Source organism: Pygoscelis adeliae, unplaced genomic scaffold, assembly GCF_000699105.1.
Source record: "Pygoscelis adeliae isolate BGI_AS28 unplaced genomic scaffold, ASM69910v1 Scaffold470, whole genome shotgun sequence".
NCBI classification, from domain to species: Eukaryota; Metazoa; Chordata; class Aves; order Sphenisciformes; family Spheniscidae; genus Pygoscelis; species Pygoscelis adeliae.
This window is the reverse complement of record NW_008824033.1, coordinates 436,464-456,058: the sequence shown is the minus strand read 5'-3', so window position 1 is coordinate 456,058 and position 19,595 is coordinate 436,464. Positions and strand designations below refer to the sequence as shown.

The 19,595-nt window shown below is 44.7% G+C and overlaps 1 protein-coding gene across 2 annotated transcripts in view; it reads right to left on the bottom strand.

Moving 5' to 3' along the window:
- The window catches only part of NRG1 (neuregulin 1), a 103,138-nt gene extending 83,717 nt beyond the window's left edge, over window positions 1–19,421 (bottom strand). For both annotated transcript variants that reach the window (XM_009330698.1, XM_009330707.1), the window contains exon 1: window positions 18,178–19,421. In XM_009330698.1, the coding sequence (XP_009328973.1) occupies window positions 18,178–18,805 (628 nt within the window). In that variant the 5' untranslated portion in view covers window positions 18,806–19,421. The remainder of the gene's footprint in view (window positions 1–18,177) is intronic.
- Between the last annotated feature and the right edge of the window lie 174 nt (window positions 19,422–19,595).

Sequence of the window (19,595 nt, the reverse complement as noted above, 5' to 3'; positions counted from 1 at the left end):
TGGCTGCTACATCTATCCTAGCTCATCCAGCAGGCAGCGATGGGATCTGAGCATTCTCTCTCTCCCAGTCGGCCAGGCAGAGCAGTATGACTTGGCATTCATTGGAAAAGCCTGGGAAACATGCTTCAATAAGTTGGCTGCATCCACGATGCCAAAAGGGTGAACATGAAGACATGCTGCCATGCCAGCCCTGAGAAAACAGACCCTGTTGCCCATGTTTGCACAGGGCAGTGCTTCCCTCAAAACAGCACTGTTGTGCTTGTGAAGTGGGCTAATTAGTTCTGCCCCCCCCCATTCAGGTTAAGTTCAGCCCCTGTGGGAGCACATATACCATTTGTGGTACCTAAGTAGCTCGGTCAATATACGGCTTGGAAGAGTCCTGCCCCAGGCAACTATTGCACAATGCAATACCCTTTTGTGACAATCCAGGCCCTGATGGGATTTCAGCACCATTCCCTGTTGCCGCATGCTCCTGAGCTTGCAAGAGCTCCGCTCATTAGCGCCAGTGAGACCCTGCACTGCAGGAATGACAAAGCAGGAGTTACACGGACAAATGCATTTTACGAGAAGCAATTACAGAGCTGAGCAGATCTGTGAGAGAGGAACCTAGTAAAACATTACTAGGAAAGGTCTGCTGTAACTGTCGTTTTGAGAGAAACGGTATGGCTTTGGCCTCTGCCAAATTGTTTAATTTTTCCTAAAACTGGCAACACACTGGGAAGGGGAGTGGGAGGCTGTATGAGAATCCTCATTTACTAGAGAGCTCTCTATCTATCTCTGGAGATTTATGAAACCTTGTAGCTTGTTCTCTGTTAATGTCTTATACTCCTGAAAAGCCCTTTTCAGTTAGAATAAATGCTGGCCTCCCCCGCCATGGCAAGAACAGATTGTTATGTAGTTCGCCAAAAGGACCTGACTGAATTGCACCGTGAAAGGTGAAACAGCATGGCATTTCTTTTGAAGCAATAGTAAAACTAGTTATGGACCATGTGTATGGTCTTTCATTTAGCGGAAGAAAGAGAGATGAATAATAGATAGTCCCCTGGAAATATTGTTCCACCAGTTCTTAGTCAGAATCAGGCAATGCTAATACACTAAGAGCATTCAAGATTATTCTATTTAATCTCCATAACGATATAGTAATTTTAGCCTAGTGAGAAGCAATGGCAACTTCCCCTTTTCCCCCAAAAAGACCCCGAATCTGGAAGTGAAATGAGGTTTTAGCAATGTCCCAAGGCAATAGATAAAGAGCCTTTAGCTTCCCTGGCATTCTCTAGAAGTGTCAGATAACCAGGACATGATATAAGGCATTGCAATTAGGAAACAATATACCACTGAAATATTTCAGGATGCGAGGGACCTCTTAAAAAAAAAGTGCCTTGGAAATACAAAGTAGATGAGGGTAGTTGGGAGATAGACAGTTAATCATGAATATCAGTGACAGCAATAGAACAGTAAACCTTGTTTACTACAGATGTTTTTGGTTTTGGGTTGTCAAATTTCTAAGGAAGGGTGAAAGGACAGGGTCATACCATATAAGGCCACCACCCACAACATCCTGAATCCATGTTTCTCAATTATCTTCCAGATATTAAGATTTAATACCTGTAGAAGTCCACACCAGCCCCAGAGATCATCCGAACAAAGTAAATGAAAACAGGTGCTTGGATGTTCCAGAGTGTTTGGTAAAAGCCTAACAGTCAGGCCTAAAACTACAGCTTCATTAAACAGGCACTAACTCACACATGCACTCTACTGTAGAAGTAGCTAAGAAAAAATAGGTATGTTTCCTCTTTTGTAATTTTCATAGAATCATAGAATGGTTTGGGTTAGAAGGGATCACAAAGATCATGAAGTTCCAACCCCTGTGCCATGGGCAGGGACACCCTCCACTAGACCAGGTTGCTCAAAGCCCCATCCAGCCTAGTCTTGAACACTTCCAGTGATGGGGCACTTTCCAGGGATGGGGCTTGGATATTCCCATCTCCAAGCAACATTAATTTTGACTCTTATGACAGATCAGCCCACTGCCATACCCACCAATTCATCTGAAATGTTAAAAATAGCCTACAGTATGTTCCCTTTCTGCCCGATCTGAATGCAAAACAGATGTGTTGCGTGGCAGAGCATCACTTTGGCTGCTAGTAGTTTGCAAGCCAAATGGTTCTTTATTGTTTGGTGTCTAAGAGGTGTCCAGCATTTTGCCTCATGCCTTGTGGACTGCAGCACTCCACAAAATATGCAATCTTGCCCAGTAACAGAAGATACTGAGAAGTCTCAGAGCTGCTGTTTCCCTGCCTTACAGTTGACTACTCCTCTTGCATTTACCTAGAAGTACTTGGGGTGCAGGATGGATATCGGTTGTGACCTGAGAAGGTGCAAAGGCCAGAAAAACATGTAAAAAGTATTCAGAACTAGCACATCCTGACCCAGAGAATTTAACTATGTTGGCATGGTGAGACTCCGAAGAAGGATTAGGACCTCCTCACAGCCTGCAGTCCTGAACAACAGCCAACCAAGTGTACAGCCCTGTACTGGTACCCTAGCACCAGTCTTCATCTAAGGGACAGCATGTGATTTACTGTTCAAGCGTCACCGCGTTACTGTATGAATCCACCATTCCCCACCCCCCCAGCAATGTTCACCCTGGAAGATGGGTTAACATCAAAGGGGTGCCACGAATGAGATGCTGTGCAGTACGTGGGGGCTGGGGACAAGGGAGCATGATGCAAGGCTCTGTGCAGCACTCCTTAGGGGACAGGTCCCAGACCAGCAGCACTCTCTTCCTCTTCAGGCACCCCTTTGACCCATACATTTCACTTCAGCTCTGTGCAAATCTCCCTTCTGGCTGTGAGTAGCCCTGTGCCAGCCATGGCGTTTATAAGTGGGAGGCTACACTGATGATACCAGAACACTCAGAAACTGAACTCTAAGGCTGGGCTCTTGGAGATAAGACAGATGGAAAAGACACTTGTCCATTCATTTCCACATCCACCCCCAGACAGCCAAGAACCACAGTCTCACCTGGGCGATATGCTGGCTTCATATGACTGGTAAGGCCAGTTTCCTTTCTACCCAGTGGACCACTGGAGAAGAGCATCACCGAGCAAGGGCAAAGCAGAACTTGATCTCTCAGCTCTAGAGCCATGCCAAAATCCCTTAACCTCTCCACCACCACTGATGCTGAGCCAGTGGAGCAGAGGGCCTGGACTGCCAGGCAGCAGAGGGCTGCTGCCTTTTGGATATTGTGCATTGTCCCAAAAAAGAGGTAGGATCCCTCCCTCTTGCAGTGCACAAGGACCATGCAGAGGCTTTTGCCCCTGCAGTAGGCATCATGTGCTCTGCTCTGCTTCCAGTAATTTCCCTGCAGTTTCAAACTAGACACTTTCCAGAAGACTTGTTTCATTTTAAAGCGGGATTTAAAGTGTTGTCATGGTGTCCTGCCCTCACCGTGAAGCAGCAGAATAATTTGGGCCGTGGCTGAAAACATGTTTGAATCTTCTGTAAACAGCATCATGGCAGAGCGGAACTCAGACGTAAAGAGGGTACTCCTGCTCCCTGGGATGTCCCAGCAACCGGTCACATGCTGAGTTTGGTATAGGAGATACCATCACATGCAAACCTTCATTTGACCTCCCTCCTCAGATATAAGCCTGGCAATGACCCAATCCCATGCATCTGTGCTCTGTACCAAGCCATCTATCTGTAACAAACCCTGTATTAACATTGGCATTTTCCACTCTGAAGCAACAGCATTAACCTATTCAGGAGCTGATTTCATGCAGGACACTGGGAATAAAGCACATCTAATGTAATCAATCTTGCATTTCTAGCTGAGGCAGTGCTTAGGTTGCTTTTTGCTAACAGCAGCAGCTATAGAGAACTGGTATGTATAGTATCCTTGCTGCAGAGAAAAGCAAACTGGCAGGAGAAGAAAGGATTGTTCCTGGCATCATTTCCCCACCTACACAGCAGAAGGCAAAGCTGTTTCAAGCCAAGCAATTATCCTCAATTTATTACAGTAATGACAATAGTGAAGGGCAAAGCTAAAAAAACTTTCTGGACAGGGCTGACCAACAAGGAGGAGGGTTTCTGCCAAAGAGATTGCACTCATACCTGTGAGTCCCCCACAGGTGTTCAGAGAGTGCTTTATGTCCCTTCTTCTCCTGCCTCAAGGGTCTGCCTTTTTGCCTGGTGATCTGTAGCCATCCCTGCACTGCATACCTGTTGGATGCCTGCACCCTCCCCAAGCAGCACTGTGGGGACTGCCCTCCCTCCTGGCCACAGGGCTGGCACCCTGCCACCGCTACAGCAATGGAGTGGCAGACCCTTCACAGCTCCTCTTCCTCCCACTGCCACGCTCCTCCATCCGGCAGACTGCAGGCTCCTTCTTCCCCTGACCCAAGCAGGAGATCCATGCAGTGACTGCCGCCCGGGGAAAAATCCCCTGGCCAGAGACATAGGTGGAGATGGTGCAAAGGTCATTCCTGCAGCCTTGCTTTGTACAAGTCAAGGATGCTAAATTTAGTGGGGCTCCATGAGTGGCTGAGGAACTGAGGTCTGGACCCATGCTATACACGGGACAGTGAAAAAACAGCCATGGGAGCAGACAGTGTTCAAAATGACTAGCTAATTTTGCGTATTTATGCGCAAAAATTGAAACTAGCAAAGATTTGGAAAGAAGCAATCAATCTCTATTAAAATCAAAACCAAAACCAAAACCAAACCCCAAAACAGAAAACAGAAACAGACACAAACATATAAACAAGCCCTGCAGCTGGCTGAGGTTCAGCCAAAGGGTGAACAACAAGTCTTCAACATTCAAAGCTCTCAACTTTGGGAAATGTGATCCCTAGACTTTGGCTAAATTGTCAATTGTCAAATGTCAATGAAGTGCAACGTTGCTGTATTTTTTTTCTGAAGGAAGCCATTAGCTAACAGTCTATTACATTCAATGAAGCAATGACAGAAAAACAGCCTAACTTGAAATGTCAGGATCTGATTTTGTTTACATTTATTTCATTCATTTTTAGCAATAAATGCCAGAAAAGAATGTCTTTTAACAGTGAAGACTTACTGTCTTCCTATGTATTTTAAACAATATTTCTTATCACAAACAAAAAAAAAAACCCTCTGGAATTGAAGGATTCTGGAATGATTTTTGCTTTGTTGTATCTTTATGTAACCATACTTAATATCCTTTATTTGTGACTTTTCTCCCCTTTCTTCCTGGATTTTCGTTAGTGCATGCTACCCTTTAAAGAGAGGACAGCTGCCTCTCAGGCTGTGGGACTCCATCCTTGGTGCTGCCATAGGTTTCCTCTGTGATATCGGGTAAATCACAGAGGCCTCTGTAAGAGGAGCTGTTGGCACTCAGAGACTGTTAATTCACCCAAGCAAGGCAAAACATTTGTAAACTGTCACCTACGATGTTATTATTGACTCACGCTCTGTAAAACGGGGCTGGCGAGTGTATTTCCTTAGTTCTCTCCCAGGCTTGTAATGGATATGAGTGCAGGCTCCTGTCAAAATGTGTGTTGGGGGATGTTAGCGGAAGATCACTCCATTACAGTTCTCTTAGTCTCATGCCATGCAAACTGGGGTCCTAGCTGGTCCTGCAGCGCGCTTTGCTGATGCCAGCAGCAATACTGCAAACCTCACAACACCAGCCCTATGGTAATGCAGGCTAACTGCAAACAAAATCATCGTTACGTCTGCAGTAACATCCTTCTCTACTTCCAGGTCCGGATATTCCCACATCCACCCCCCTGACGTTTTCAAAGGAGAAGGTGAAGTGCCTCCCATAGCACAGCTTTGAGTCGTCCAGCTCAGGAATATCTTCCCCCTATCCTGAAACCTGAACAACCTCCCCAGGATCTCAGTGCTGTTCAGCACGCAGCCCAAAGGGCTGGCATGCACCGCAGTGACATTTCGATCACAGTCGCCATTTCCCTTCAGACTGAAGCCCATTAGCTGCTAAACTAGGCTACTTCCTGGCGCTCAGCTGAAGGAAGCACTTTGTTGGGAGTATAATCAATCTTACCACAAAACTCTGGCTGGTACTCTCTCAGGTGATTAAACAGTCACATGGGAGAAAAATGACACAATTCAAGGGTTGCTCTTAACTGAGCTAGGACATGAAAAATGAAAAGTGTCACTATATTACTTTGACTCCCTTACATCACCTCCCCGAAAAAGGAGCCATGAAGTGCAGCCCCTCCGTGATGGACTTATGCATAATTCAAAACACGAGCTGCCTTCAGGAGCAGATCTCTGGGTCCAAGTCTGCTGAGAATGCCAAGCAGCATGAGCTTGAAGGCTTCTCAAGCAATGAAAAGGGCAGATCACTAACAGTGCGAGAAAATGAAGCACAGGAAAGACTGAGGTTGAGATCACACATGGGAAGTCACAAATTGACAACTTTAAAAGCTCTGTTAGCAAGTGAGCATCCCCAGAAGCTGTCATAGTTTTACAGATATGTCTAGATTTGTGGTCCTTCTGCTACATAGTCTTCTTATGCTTTATGAATATTCACCGTATGGGCTCCCCACAAGAATGGAACATAATGCTCTTTAAATTAGCAGAATTTAAAGCAGAATTATCGTTAGATTTCAAATGGTCATTCCAAGGTTTCTTCTATTTTTACATGCAAGCCCAGAGACGTCAAGCTGCAACTGGAAGGGTAGAGAGCATTTTCAATCCTGAACTTACCACAAGGTAAAACAAAGGCCAGTGTAGCTGAACTGCCCTTTTCAGTGAAAACTGGAGTCAGCGTGTAGGTAAAGGGTTGTTTCAAGTAATTATTGTAAACATGAAGAAATCTGCATTCACCCAAAGTCACCAGAGGGTGGGATTTGAATTTGCTAAAGCTTTTCTCTTGATGAGATTGGGATATGAATCAGTCACCTTGGGGTAGCAAGTTACTGTGGTGCAATTGGTGACATTACTGGTTGGGACATGCATTCTTCCCAACTGGTTGGTGGAGGTCAATTAACCCCCAAAGTAAAAATCCCAGCAGCTGAACAGGCTTATTCTTAAAAAAACTGTTGTTAATTTCTAGCTTGAATAATCTATTTTCAGTTCACTCTCACATGATGCAGTGTTTCCTTGCCAGATCTGAACACCCCAGATTTTCTCTTATATGACCTATCATTACACAAAAGTCATGGTCAAGTAATTTGTCCGATCTTTCTCTATTGACTGACATTTTTAAGTCTTCCTCTGCAGGGGCAGTTTTACATGACTTGAACAACATTTGCAAGCTGTGTTTTTTAAAAACTTTGTCAGTGTTCCTGCTAAGTCATCATTTTGGATTAATTATCAGGAATATTTTGTCATTATGCCATCCTCATTTGTAAAACAGAGTAATGTATGAAAATTAATGTATGAATGAAATGTAAGTTAACAACAGACAGTAGCGCTGGTATACCCATTTGTTAAAATCAATGTGTGTTAGCATCCTGAAAGTATCAGTAACAGCCCTGAGAAGATATTACAGAATATTTTTTTGCAAAAGCAAAAGCAGAGCATAACCACATATTACTCTGCAACTTGGGAAACCTGCTAGATATCTGTTAGGGGCAAGTTAATTTAGATACCGAATTCTTCCTTGAATGCTGGTATACTGACATGCCATGCTCACTGGATCTCAGTCCTGTTCAGGAAGAATCAGAATATTTTTCTGTTTTCTTTGTCTTCAGCCCCCTCCCCTGCCAGCTTCTGCCCAGCTAAGTGGCTTGAGGGAACTGATACTTCCTCTGACTCAGCTAGTAAATCTGCTTCCTGGGCTTATAGCAGTTATCTGACTACACTTACAGAACATGTCTTTTTAATCCTTCCTCCAAATTTGGAGAAGGAAAAACTGCACACACTAAACAGTCGATTAGCAACAATTAGGAAAATTACAGGGTTGCTTCAAAAGCTACTTATCTGAGAGATCTCCATTAATCTCTACAGCATGATGAATTCAAATGCTTGGAGCTAGCAAGCAACAGAGAGGTTGCGAGCCATGTTCTTGAACCTTCACATGTTCAAAACCCAGTGTATTTGTTGCTTTACTGGCCAGATACCATTTTATAAAGCAAAAGGAGAATTTTGAGGTATCTTTCAGTTAACTGACTTTAAAGAAAAGACTCTGTGTGCTAATGCATTTATTGGCTTTTTAATCCTGAAACACAGCCTTTCTTTGCACACAAACAGAATACATACACAGCTGTACATCACGAAAGTTACATAGCTGAAGGAGTTTGCAAAAATTGTTACAATAACCTTCAAAATCTATTAATACTAAATCAAAGTCTCCAAAAAGTAGGGCTGGCTGACTGAACTCCATGAGGCAATGGCTGTAGTGCAACAAGGGCTTTTGAACAAAGTGATGGGGCGTAATTCAGTGACAGAGAGCCACTTTGCAGCATTCGCTGCACAGGCAGAGCAGAGTGGCTCCAGCCCTCAGGGAGGCTGGGGAAAGCAGGGTGCGAAGGGTACTTCCTTGAACCTCAGCATCAGTGAGGAGCCCGTACTCAGCATGGCTGGATGGCAAGAGGATCTGCCCTGCAGAGGCTCCCTTAGAAATGCAGCATGGCCAAAGAATGGATGACTGTATTCATAGTCCAGCCCCTCAGCAGGGGGAAAAGCTGCTTCGGGATCTCCTGCAAGTCCCAGGCAGACTGCAGGTACCTGTGGCATTGGGCAACAGATTCTTCCTGCTTTCTTCCAGTCGAGAAAGGATCAGACCTCCCCTGCTCTCCTGTGCTTGCCAGATACAACCACTTCTTCCCAGTTTCCTGGCACTTTCCTGGCTACTTAATGATGTTCCTCTCTTGCAAGTATGAGCTCAAGCCTCTCCAAGGCCCTGTATCAACACAGCAGGAAGCCTTTTGTCATCCCTCTTACCTTGTGCTCTTTAATTCCTAAAACCCTAACAACACACTCACTAGTTTGTTCCCTGACCAGCTCAGACGATACAGAAATGATCATTCTTCCATTCCCCTGCAGTCGTCTCTCTCACCCTGACACACGTCATTTCCCTTGCTAAGGCAGCATTACCTTCACATTGCTAACCGTCCTGCTGAGCACACCAACAGCCCAAGAAAAGCTATCTTGAAAATATAAAAATGTCTTGAAAATCCCGTCTATCTTGAAATTATTAGCCATTGTGACTTTCTTGATATGATCATGCTCCTTAATTCCCATGTCCTGTGATGATAAAAGATGCTTGGGTGTCATGCAACCCTATCAGGCTGAGTCCATGCAGCAGACCCCCTGTAGGACAGAAATGCAAGAGAATCCATCACATAAGAAAAGTGTCATTAAGCTGTGTAGACAGGAGCGATGCACAAACACCAAAATGCTTTGCTCCCACAAATCCGTGCTCTGGGGCTGTTTCTGCTTTTGGAAGGAAGAACCAAATGTTGGAGGAGCTGAGACAATAAACTAAAGAAAGGGCAAACTGATGCAGAGGTCCTTGGGCCAACAATGGGAGAAGCGTCAGCAGAGCCCAGAGGGAGAAATCTTTGAAAGCGTGAGCAGAAGTCAAGCGAATAGGGGAGCCTGCACAGTTAAAACCATTGAGATGACCTCCTGTTCACCCAAGAAGCCTTGCTGAGGACATCCTTCAGAGCAGCACAGAACCAGCTGGGGAATGACAAGAGCTGAAACTCCTCCTAAAATGCACACAGCATTGCCAAGGATGGCAATATTTGTCTTTTCTTCCCTCGACTGGCTCTTAGGTTTGTTGTTCCACCCCAGTAAGAAACAGCATGCGACCTTGGGGGTCAAGAAGCAGAACAGTGAGGGCCCTTGCATGTGTGAGACATGACTCTTCTGCTCTGGACATTATTACTGATTTACTGCTTAAAATATTAAACAGACACTGGTGCTACTTCATGCATCTTTGGTGCTTCTGAACAGTGACCAAGACACTGAGCAGATTTTGTTGTCCTTCATTGGGATTTTGGACTAGCCCATGTATAAGTATCATATCAAAATTATAGCTCTATTTGTCTGAAAACTAAGAAAGTGTGAAGGGGGATGAAATAATTCAAGGACTGAAAACAATTCCCTCCATGGGGAGAATTATGGAGCTCAGCCTGCCTGTCCTGTCAAAAAGGCTTATCCAAAGCTGAGCTGATTACAGTGTATATGCACCTTTGTGAGGGCAAAATACATGGCATGGAAAAGCCTTTTAATCTAGGAGAGAAAGGTGTAAATGAACGAATGGCCAGAATACAAACACATATTTTCAAAGTCAAAGTAGGAGGTTCTGTTTAAAAGCAAAGCTAGAATAAGGGAAAAGGCAGACACTGTCTCGCTCTCAGTCTTCACACCACAACCGGTGGGGGTCTGGGAGAAACCTTACTCAGGAAGATACTCTGTCATGTAGGTCATAGACCAGAGCATCCCAATGCTCTGCTAGCTCTTACAGGGCTATGGACCTAAGAACCTTTATGCCAGTGAAAATTCAGGCCATTTCATTCCAGCTGAAAAACTAAATTAATTATCCAGATTAATTTAGTACAGTGAGAAGCATAGGTTTCTCTTCTCGAGATGCAGTTCCAGCAGCTTTACACCTTAGAAGATTCAAGTCATCTTTTATGATCTTGGAGTCTTGTCTTTTTTTGCATAAGAGAAAGGCTTTTGAACAAGCTTGATGATACTCTTTTTTTCTCCTTTGATCTGTCTAATCACATGAATTAATTGACTGTTAAAAATTGTAAAATTCAAATCTCTTTCAGGAATTCCATAGAAATACTGAACTATGTCACAAATCATGCTTAAGATCATAGCTTCATACTCCCCCCAGTGCCATGTGACTACCAACCCAGTATTGATTTCCTTTCATCTCAAAAACTGAAGCGATATTCATTGCCAAAATAAAAAGCTGTCTGAGTTATGAGAATGCACTGCCAGCAAGTTCCAGGATGAAGCACAGATATAAAAAAGAAAAAGTGGGGGAGGGGGTAGCAAAAGCATATGTGAAAAAGCTGAATATACTCTGCGAGAAGATATGTAATAAAATAAGGCTTTCATAATAAAACAATACAGGAGCAAAGGTAATAGATGGATGCCACAATACTACCGATCTTGCCCAGAGCTGGATGGACCTTGCCTCTGGTTTAGCTTAGAGTAGCCCTGCGTGGCGGCCAGCAATGTCCCACTGGATTTGTTCCTGCCCATTTTTCCCCAGCTAAAGCCTTTCCTTTTGTCTCAGTGACTAAGACTATACTGGGGATGGGGGGGTGGGGATGACAGACAGGATGAGACAGGACAGGCTGTAAATAAGCAGACATTACATTGCCCAAAAATAATGCATAGGTATTTCTCCCTTGCTGCTTTCAAGAGATCTCTAATTGCAAAACAACAGCCATGCTCAGGCTCTTGAGTTTAATGTGTGCCTCCTACTGAGTCTGGTACTTCATACAACATTGTAATGTGAAAGATCAAGATGTGATTCATAGTGCTCACTCTCCAGGAAACTGGGCTCCCTGCAGTATAAACAGTAAAGGTAGCCAGTGTGCCTACTATAAAGCAATCCACAAAAAGGCAGTGCCTGCTCCTCTCCACAGTCTGCCCGAGGAGCAAGAGGGCAGAAACCCTTAGCAGGAGATACTCTAAAACTGCCTACCTGTCTCCAAAGTTACATACCGTGACTCAGTCCTTCCTTGATTTCATGTGGCCTGAACATGACCTGAAGCACAAAGACTCCTGTCTTTGCTTAACTTAGTACCTTGTAGCGAAAAAGACATCTTTAGATCCAAACAGATCTGAATTCCTCAAAGACAACAATTCTTTTCCCTCAGTCAGAGAAAGCCTAACAATTCTCGATCCTAGGTGAAGCAGGCTTTTTCCTTTCAGAAGTCTTTCATCACCTGCCGTGGCATCTTCTAGGGCTGTCTGCCCTTTCCTGACAGAAAGCCAGAGCAATCTCTGCCCAGGTACTGTCTGCAGTAGATTGGCATCGCATGTGCTCTCCCTGAACCAGCTGCCTCATTGCATTGCTATTGATTCCGAGTTGGATTTCTGCAGCAAATCTATTGCATTTCCATTAGCAAGACTGCAAATGATGAAAACGCTCATTTATATCATTCCAGCTCTGCATCACAATTAACCTGCTACTTAGCCTCCAGCAAGCCAAATTCTGCCTTGTCATCTGATGCTGAGAAAGTTCCCCAAGGTTTCTCTGCACCCGAAAGTTAGGCACTACAAATCTGAGGTGGGCTGCTGTGTGTGTTTATTTGCAGTGTGCGAATAGGAAATAAAACATTTCACTTAAAAGTACAACAGATACTGAAGGATGATAATTTCAGTCCCTTGCGGTGGAAATCCAAACACTGGGTTTTGTTATGACATCAATTTTTAATCAGTTTTGCTTAGAAACTTATGATGCAGTACAGTCCCATTTTTAATAAAGAAATGATGGCCATATACTCCATATACCTACTGTATTTTCTATACTCACATATTCATATGTATATAAATGAGGAAGGAGACCATGCAGAAGTTCCATGTAGCATGAATACATAAATTATTCTCAGTGAAGTTTACAAAGTAAAATGAAGCTTTTAAAAAGAAATACAAGTGCATGCTACTATTTTGCACTGAGAAATTCAGACTGTTATTAGAAGAAAACACTGCAGGAAATACTGCTTTTTCTCCATCGTGTTCTGCACATGATGCATGGTGCACGAAAGAAAAACCACACCCATGTGGTAGTTTTGAAAGCCATGAATTTGGGGTGCTTGAACAAGAGAGAGAAACGCAGGACCAATCAGTTCAGTCCTTCACATGTTAAATAGAAGAACTGTTCCTATGCAAGCAATGAATGTTAAAAAGGGGGATGGTAGAGATACAATAAGAAACAAGACAATAAATTAGTCTGAACAAACTGTGTGCTTGTTGAGGGCATTTTAAAGACAGTGTGACTAACTGGGCTGGGGAGAGGAAGTCTCAGTTATCACTTTAGAAGGCTTAATGGACCTGAACTCCCTAAAAATTGCAGCATCTTGTGCATCTCACCCCATCACTCCCAATCCCACTCTACTCTGAGTGTTCCTGCCACAAGTATCTACATCTGTAAGCCACCATGACCTTTGGGAAAGCAGAGAAAGAAATGTTTCAGGGAAATACAGACTGGCTGGCTCAGCACAGTGGCACTTGCTTTATTGCTGCTTGCTAATGGAGGCCCACTTGTGTCTCCAGGGCTTACTGAGATCAGTGTCTCTTTATTACGCTCTTGAGTTAGGCTCAGAACTTGTCTAGTATCTTAACCGTGATTAATTATAACTTCCCTGTGACAAGACATTGTTAATTCACAGGACATGTCAAAGAAAAGTCATGGCTTTCAAAACAAGTCTTCATATTGTATAGCAGACATTTAATGTAGAAACTGAATTGCAAGGTTAGTCTCCCTATACATTCATTGGAGAAAGAGAGTTACTCCAGCTAGCTAGACTCATGCTGGGAATCGCCTTGGGGAGGTCTCTCCCTTTATGCTGAATAGGAAGCCGAAGGCCGCCTAGCTTCCTAATGTAGGCACTTAAGTCAGGTGTCTGAAGCTAATCAACATCAATACTGTATCAGAAATGGAGCAACATCTGCTTTAAGGTGCTCTCCTCCTGCATCTTCAAGCTTTGGGGAAAAAGCAATCTCCCTTGTGGCGCTGCCCTGCATAATAACAGTGAGCGTAGAAAAAGCTGGTATAGGGCCTGTGCTGCATCATCTGCTCTCCCCTCCTGTGAGTACAGTCCCCTGCGGCTCTCTGAGACATCCCTGACCTTGACACTTTCAGAGGCTGCCAGGCATGGACTCAACCCTACGGCATTGTGATGGGGATTTGAACTGCAGAGCATGGGTCAGAATGAGACTGTTTCAAGAAAAGGAACAAACACCATGTGAAGCTGCTATGAACAAACCCTTGCTGTCCATAAATTGAAGCTGGGCTGCAGCACCTATAACTGGAGGGAAAGGCTCCTTCCAGCCTGCCACAGAGGTAAAATACAGACTTCCAGAAATCACTGTGTATAGGAGAAGGGACATCAAATGCAGAGCTGAGAAAGACCAAGCAGAGGTGAAAAAAGCAGAGAGAAATTGCAAGGAATATTTACAGTATGATTCCAAAACAAGGGACAGGCTAGTTTTCTTTCCATTTTCCCCACCCCTAGCTCTAAAAAGACACAAGAAATTTAGCCATTGTGCCTGGATAACTTTGGCGGGGAGCTGAGACCATTTCCTAGGTAAACACCCACTACCAGTCCTCAGAGGCACTCTTAACACTTTTTTTACTGAGGAAGAGAAAGCAGCAGCCTTTGCTGATGATGGCCCAGCACACCTGAAGTGGCAGCAGAAATCAGAAACACAAGAAGGGAGCAGTCCCAGTCAGGGGTGGTTGACAGCAGTGCACAGCCCTTTCTCTGCTTTGCCACGTTTTCCAGGCAAGGGCCAGCACTGGTGAGGTAGGAGGGAGCCCTGCCTGCCCCCGAGGGGCATGCACAGGTCCAGTGCTGCACACACACACCCACCCACCTCTGCATGTTACAACCAGCACAACTGGGTGGGCACAGAGGTCGGGAGATGCAGATGTGCCTGTTTGTCACCTGCTGGCCACCAGCACGGCCTGTCAGCGCACAGCACCCGAGGTGGCCAGGGAAACCAAAAGCGGAAAGGACGCAGGGGCAGTGCGGCTGTGCTGCCGGGGAGGCGCATCCTCTGAGTCCTGCTCTCTGCAGGGCTTTTTGCTCTGCTCACAGGGAAACTCACTCCAGCAAAGTCCTCGTGCTGTGGTCTATCTCCTGGCCTGCCTTTTGTGCGATCCGTGGCACCTCACAAAGTCAGGAGAGATGTGATCCCAAAGCCAAGAGCTCAGGCACCTCTGCTTCAGGGCAGAGCCAAAACGCAGGAGTACTGCATCCTTTGGCAGAGCTGTCACCCCAGAAAGGCAACCCCACACAGACCTTGGCGGGTGGTTTTGGGAGAAATCTGCTTAAATGCAAAAAGAAGGCAGTGGGAAGACCTGTAAAGAGGGGAGTGGTTGGTTTGCAGATGTATAGATGCAGTTATTACAGAATCACAGTTTTGACAGTACTACAGAGCCATGTCTATTACCAGCCCGGGTAAAGGGTGGAATTGTATTTAAAGGTGATGGTGTAGGAAGAAGTAAAATTTAGCTCCTGAAACGTGTTAGCACTTTTGCAATCTGCATGTCTTCTCAGAGGGAGGGAGATTGTAGGTTGGCGCGTAATATTATATCCCACTTGTAATGAAATCTTCTCTGGTGTAATTATGCTAAGATTGACACGCTTCCTAAATATGGGAGTGCTTTAAAACATTCACCTTTCCTTTTTGTTTCAGCAAAGGAGAAATGATATTACAATATAAAACGTAAACCAAACAGAAAGGAAGAGATTATTTCTGTATTGATAAAGGGCAAAGTATAATAATAAGGGTGAGACCAGTCTTGACTCTAATGCACCAGACACAATTACTAGGATTGTCTCTCTTCTGCTTTCTCTCCCAGGCTCCAGGAGAAAGAAGAATCAATTAGCTCTCTGCAGACTATGACCTTGAAGGATACAGCTTTAAGGGGAATATGCTGAGTAAGACAGAAAAGAGAGGAGAAGAAGAGAAAAGGATTTGGAAACTCATGGAAGGGCTTGGTTCAGAAACAATACATCAGCCACAGAATATGAGATGTGTCAGTTCTTTTTTATTTCTGTACTGGAAAAAAAAAATTATCAGCACAAAAGGGGCTTTCTGGGAACAAGTTACCTCACTCTGCCTGAAATGGAAAAAAGGACACTGAGAAGCAAAAGAAAGGACAATCCAATTTGCAGATGCTACTTTCCAAACCATCTCTCTGAGAATTTTATAGCTGTCAAAGGCATTCATAAAAAAAAAAGTTATCACTGATGTAATATGTCAACCTCTCCAACAAATCTTGCTCTACATAAAACACAATAATGTGTTTGAAATGCAGCTGTTTCAAAAACCCCAAGACAGTGTTTTTAGAGCTGTCCAAAAAGTTCTTTTCATGCCTCTTTGAATTCTTAGGCAGTTCTTCTACAGTACGCTTTTCCAGCTGTATTTTCTTCCTTTTCTTTGCAGGGAATTGCAGCCTCTTGCCATAGTCAGAATTATGTGCCACAGTTAGAATAAATACCATCTACACAACCTTCTCCCTCAGAGCAACCCAAACTTGACCTGCTGCCAGTTCTCCGTCTCCTTTCAGTCTGTATCTATCTAGAAGTCTATGATACCTTAAAACACATTTACCTTAAGAAAATTAAGGCAACAGTAAAAAAACCAACTCAACCCAATCACCTAATTTCTGGACAATGATTTATTTCCCAGATGTGAGCAGATCTGAATGCAGATAATGGCTTTTTGTCAGTGACTGCTCCAAAGAAACTCTTTTCCCCCCCCCTTCATTTACTCCAGAGGTGAAGTTAGGACGTTATTGATAAAGGCTTGTCTCACATGTGGAAATTCAAGAGGATGAGGGTTGTCCTGGCATAACTAGCTTTTGGTTGCTTCCCCCTCTTGCACGAAAGAGGCCATTTTGACTGGATGGTGGCCCCTGGTCACTTTATGAAGTAAAAAGTGCTGCATATCTTTAATGTCACTTACGATATTTGCACTACAAAAAAAGATTTTCTGCATCAGTGATAAAAAAAAAAAAAACACTTAGTATAGTTCTATATAACTGCAAAGGTGGTTAAGTGTCCCAATAATTCAAGTAATGTCTTACCTACGACAGACAAAGCCCCCTGTCATTTAACTGCACAGCAATATTTCCCTATTAGACTGTTTCCATCAGACAAATTCTTATAATCCAAAGGCTGGTTGTGACCCATTATCTAAGCAAAAGGCAGCAGGGCTTCTACAGAATACTTAAAATTTTCTTTCAGTGATTCTGGAGTTGCTGTTCAAGACTGACTCTCAGCTGAAAGGACCGCCACTGAAATCACTGTAGTTATGCTCATTTTCACTGGCAAGGTGGTTGGCCCAAACTGTTATGTCTAATCCAATTGCCACATATCTATACTGAATCCAGTCTTGGTGGGGCTAAACTCAGTAGTGGACTTTGGTGACTTCAGGGCTCCAGGGTGAGGTCCAGTATGTACCACCTACAAGGTGGCCATCCTGCGGCATTACAGGGAAGGCATGAGTGAGAATAAATGAGATCGGGTCCTGCAAGGCAATTCGCTCATTCTAATCACTGCAGCTTTCCAAAGGAAACCTCAGCCCTGTGCTCTCAGCACAACGGCGCACTGTCTTCTCTTTTACTAGAGCTGCACAATTTTACACAGCTCAGAAACTGCTGGCTTGATCTGCTCTGGATTTGATGGGTTAAAATGATGAATGTCAAAGAAATTATACTTCAGCAATGCGGTATTTTGATGTTTTATGATCACTACTGAGAAAATAATCCAGGTACCCTGGGTATTTTTTGCTTTAAGGACGAGCAAAGACTAATTTGGAAAGTGATCCCTCCTGCATCGACAAGAATGCTTTCCTGAAATGCCCCACAAAAGTCAATGAGGCAATGTCTGAGGAACAGGTTCAACAACAATCAGCTCCTAGAAGAGGGGAAAGACGCAGAGAAATGCGTGCTATGCTCTTAAGAGAAAGGGAAAGATCATAAGCTGACTGCTAAATTAATAATTCCCAGTCTCTAACTGCTTCAAATACGCTGTCGCTGTCGCGTCCTGAGTGTTTCAGGAGGATGACAGGGATGTTTGCCAGCAACAGACTTCAGGAAGGAGGTAGCAGAGGTGCTCTGCAGGCAAGGCAAAGAAAATGAACACACATGGAAGATTCAGCACAGGATACAAATCAAATTTATATGAAAAATACACTGATAGATCATGTGGAATAGCTATCAGATAAACCCTTGAAGTCAATCACATACTTCCCTACAAGTGGATGCAGAGAAAAGGGTGGTACTGGCACTTTACAAAGGTCCCAAATGAAGCCCTCTTCATTGCAATGCACACCTCAGAACTAAGTTCAGAGGCCCCTAGGTGCTCTCCTCAGGAGGTAACCCATGCTATACCCATCTTAGTACATTTAAGCTTTGCATGCCAATCACACATCCTCGAGGACAGCTGCAGAACAGTTAAGTGCCTCTTTTTTTTTTTTTTTGTGGAAAGGAAAACAAAGAAACACATAGCTTCTACTTACAAAGTTTTGGAGCAGTTTGGAGATTGGTTTCTGTTGCTTGCACCTGAGACGCTGTGGTAGGCTCCAGGGCGGGTGGTGACAGCGAAGGTGCGGCAGAGGACAACAACCCAACATCTAGGATGCGGTTATACAGAGAAGGCTGGAGGAACGGTTTGGAGGGCACGAGCGAGCTGTCACTTTGCACTGTCACTTCAGCCTTGCTGTTGGGGCTAGGTACGGGGAAGGGTGAGGCATATGCCTCCGAAGGCACCCAGGCTGACAGAGCTGTAGGATCCACAGCGCTCTTTGGGTCTTGTCCTATCCTCCCAGGGTCAAGGTGGGTAGGAGAGTCATACTCAAAAATCTTGTCCACAAAGACCCACTTGAGGCCAGCAATGCAGAGGCAAAGGCTGAGCAGGCAAGCCAGGATAGGGGCGATGCAGATCTTTTCAGAGTTGAGGCAGCCCTTCAGTCGCTCTGCCTCCAGGCACACACAGCAGGTCGCGGCAAGGCCTGCTATCCCCTGGACCCTCCTGTCCTCTCTTTGGGTCCCCGGCATGTTCTCCTCAGCTGGGAGCCCGTCAAGGGATGCATCAGGGCTCAGCTGAGCTGAGGGGCTGGGGAAAGTGTCGGCAGCTACTTCAGACATGTTTAAGCATCAGCTCTCAAACAGCTCACCTCCAAAAGGCCTTAACTCTATCACAGTCCATTACTGTGAGACACAGACAAAAAGAGATGGTAGTAATAGTCACAGTACTCTGCAAAAATCACAGAGTGGGAGTCAACAAAGGGTCCGAGCTCAGCAACTTCATCCAAACTGGGAGAGGAGTAATGCACAGGAAAAATGAGATCCCCCCCTGTCCCCCCTGCCCCCAAGCCCTCTGTCGCTCTCTCTGCCTCTCTGAAGCAAGAGTAGCTTCACAATTACTGAGCTCCTGTTTGCTGGCCACTTTTATAATTCCTTAAACGCCTCTCAAGCAATTCCAGCTCTTCTGCGGGAGGGAAGAAACATCCCCCCAAAAGCAAGCACAACAAAACAAAACAGGGGGAAGGAGGGTGGTGGGAGAAAGAAAACCACAAACACCGAACAAATTGACCGGATTAAGTGAACCAATAGCCCAGAGCGAAAGGCAAGACTCTCACCTTGAGCATCTGAGGCTGGTATCTGCTTAGACGAGGAAAACAATTGTCATGCGGTAGAAGGAGCAAAAGCAAAATCTGTAACAACAGCGGCAGCGGCAGAAGTGACAGTAGCAGCAGCATCCTGTCGTGTTACAGCGGCGGCTGAAAGAGGCTGAATCATTACAGAGCAGCAGGTGCTCGCTGTCTGAGCATCACTGCAAACAATATCATTACACAGAGGTTTGAAAGGAAGAGCGATGCCAAGACGGTGGTAACTCCCTTTCTCTCCCCTCCCTCTTTGTCCTTCTTGAGCGCTC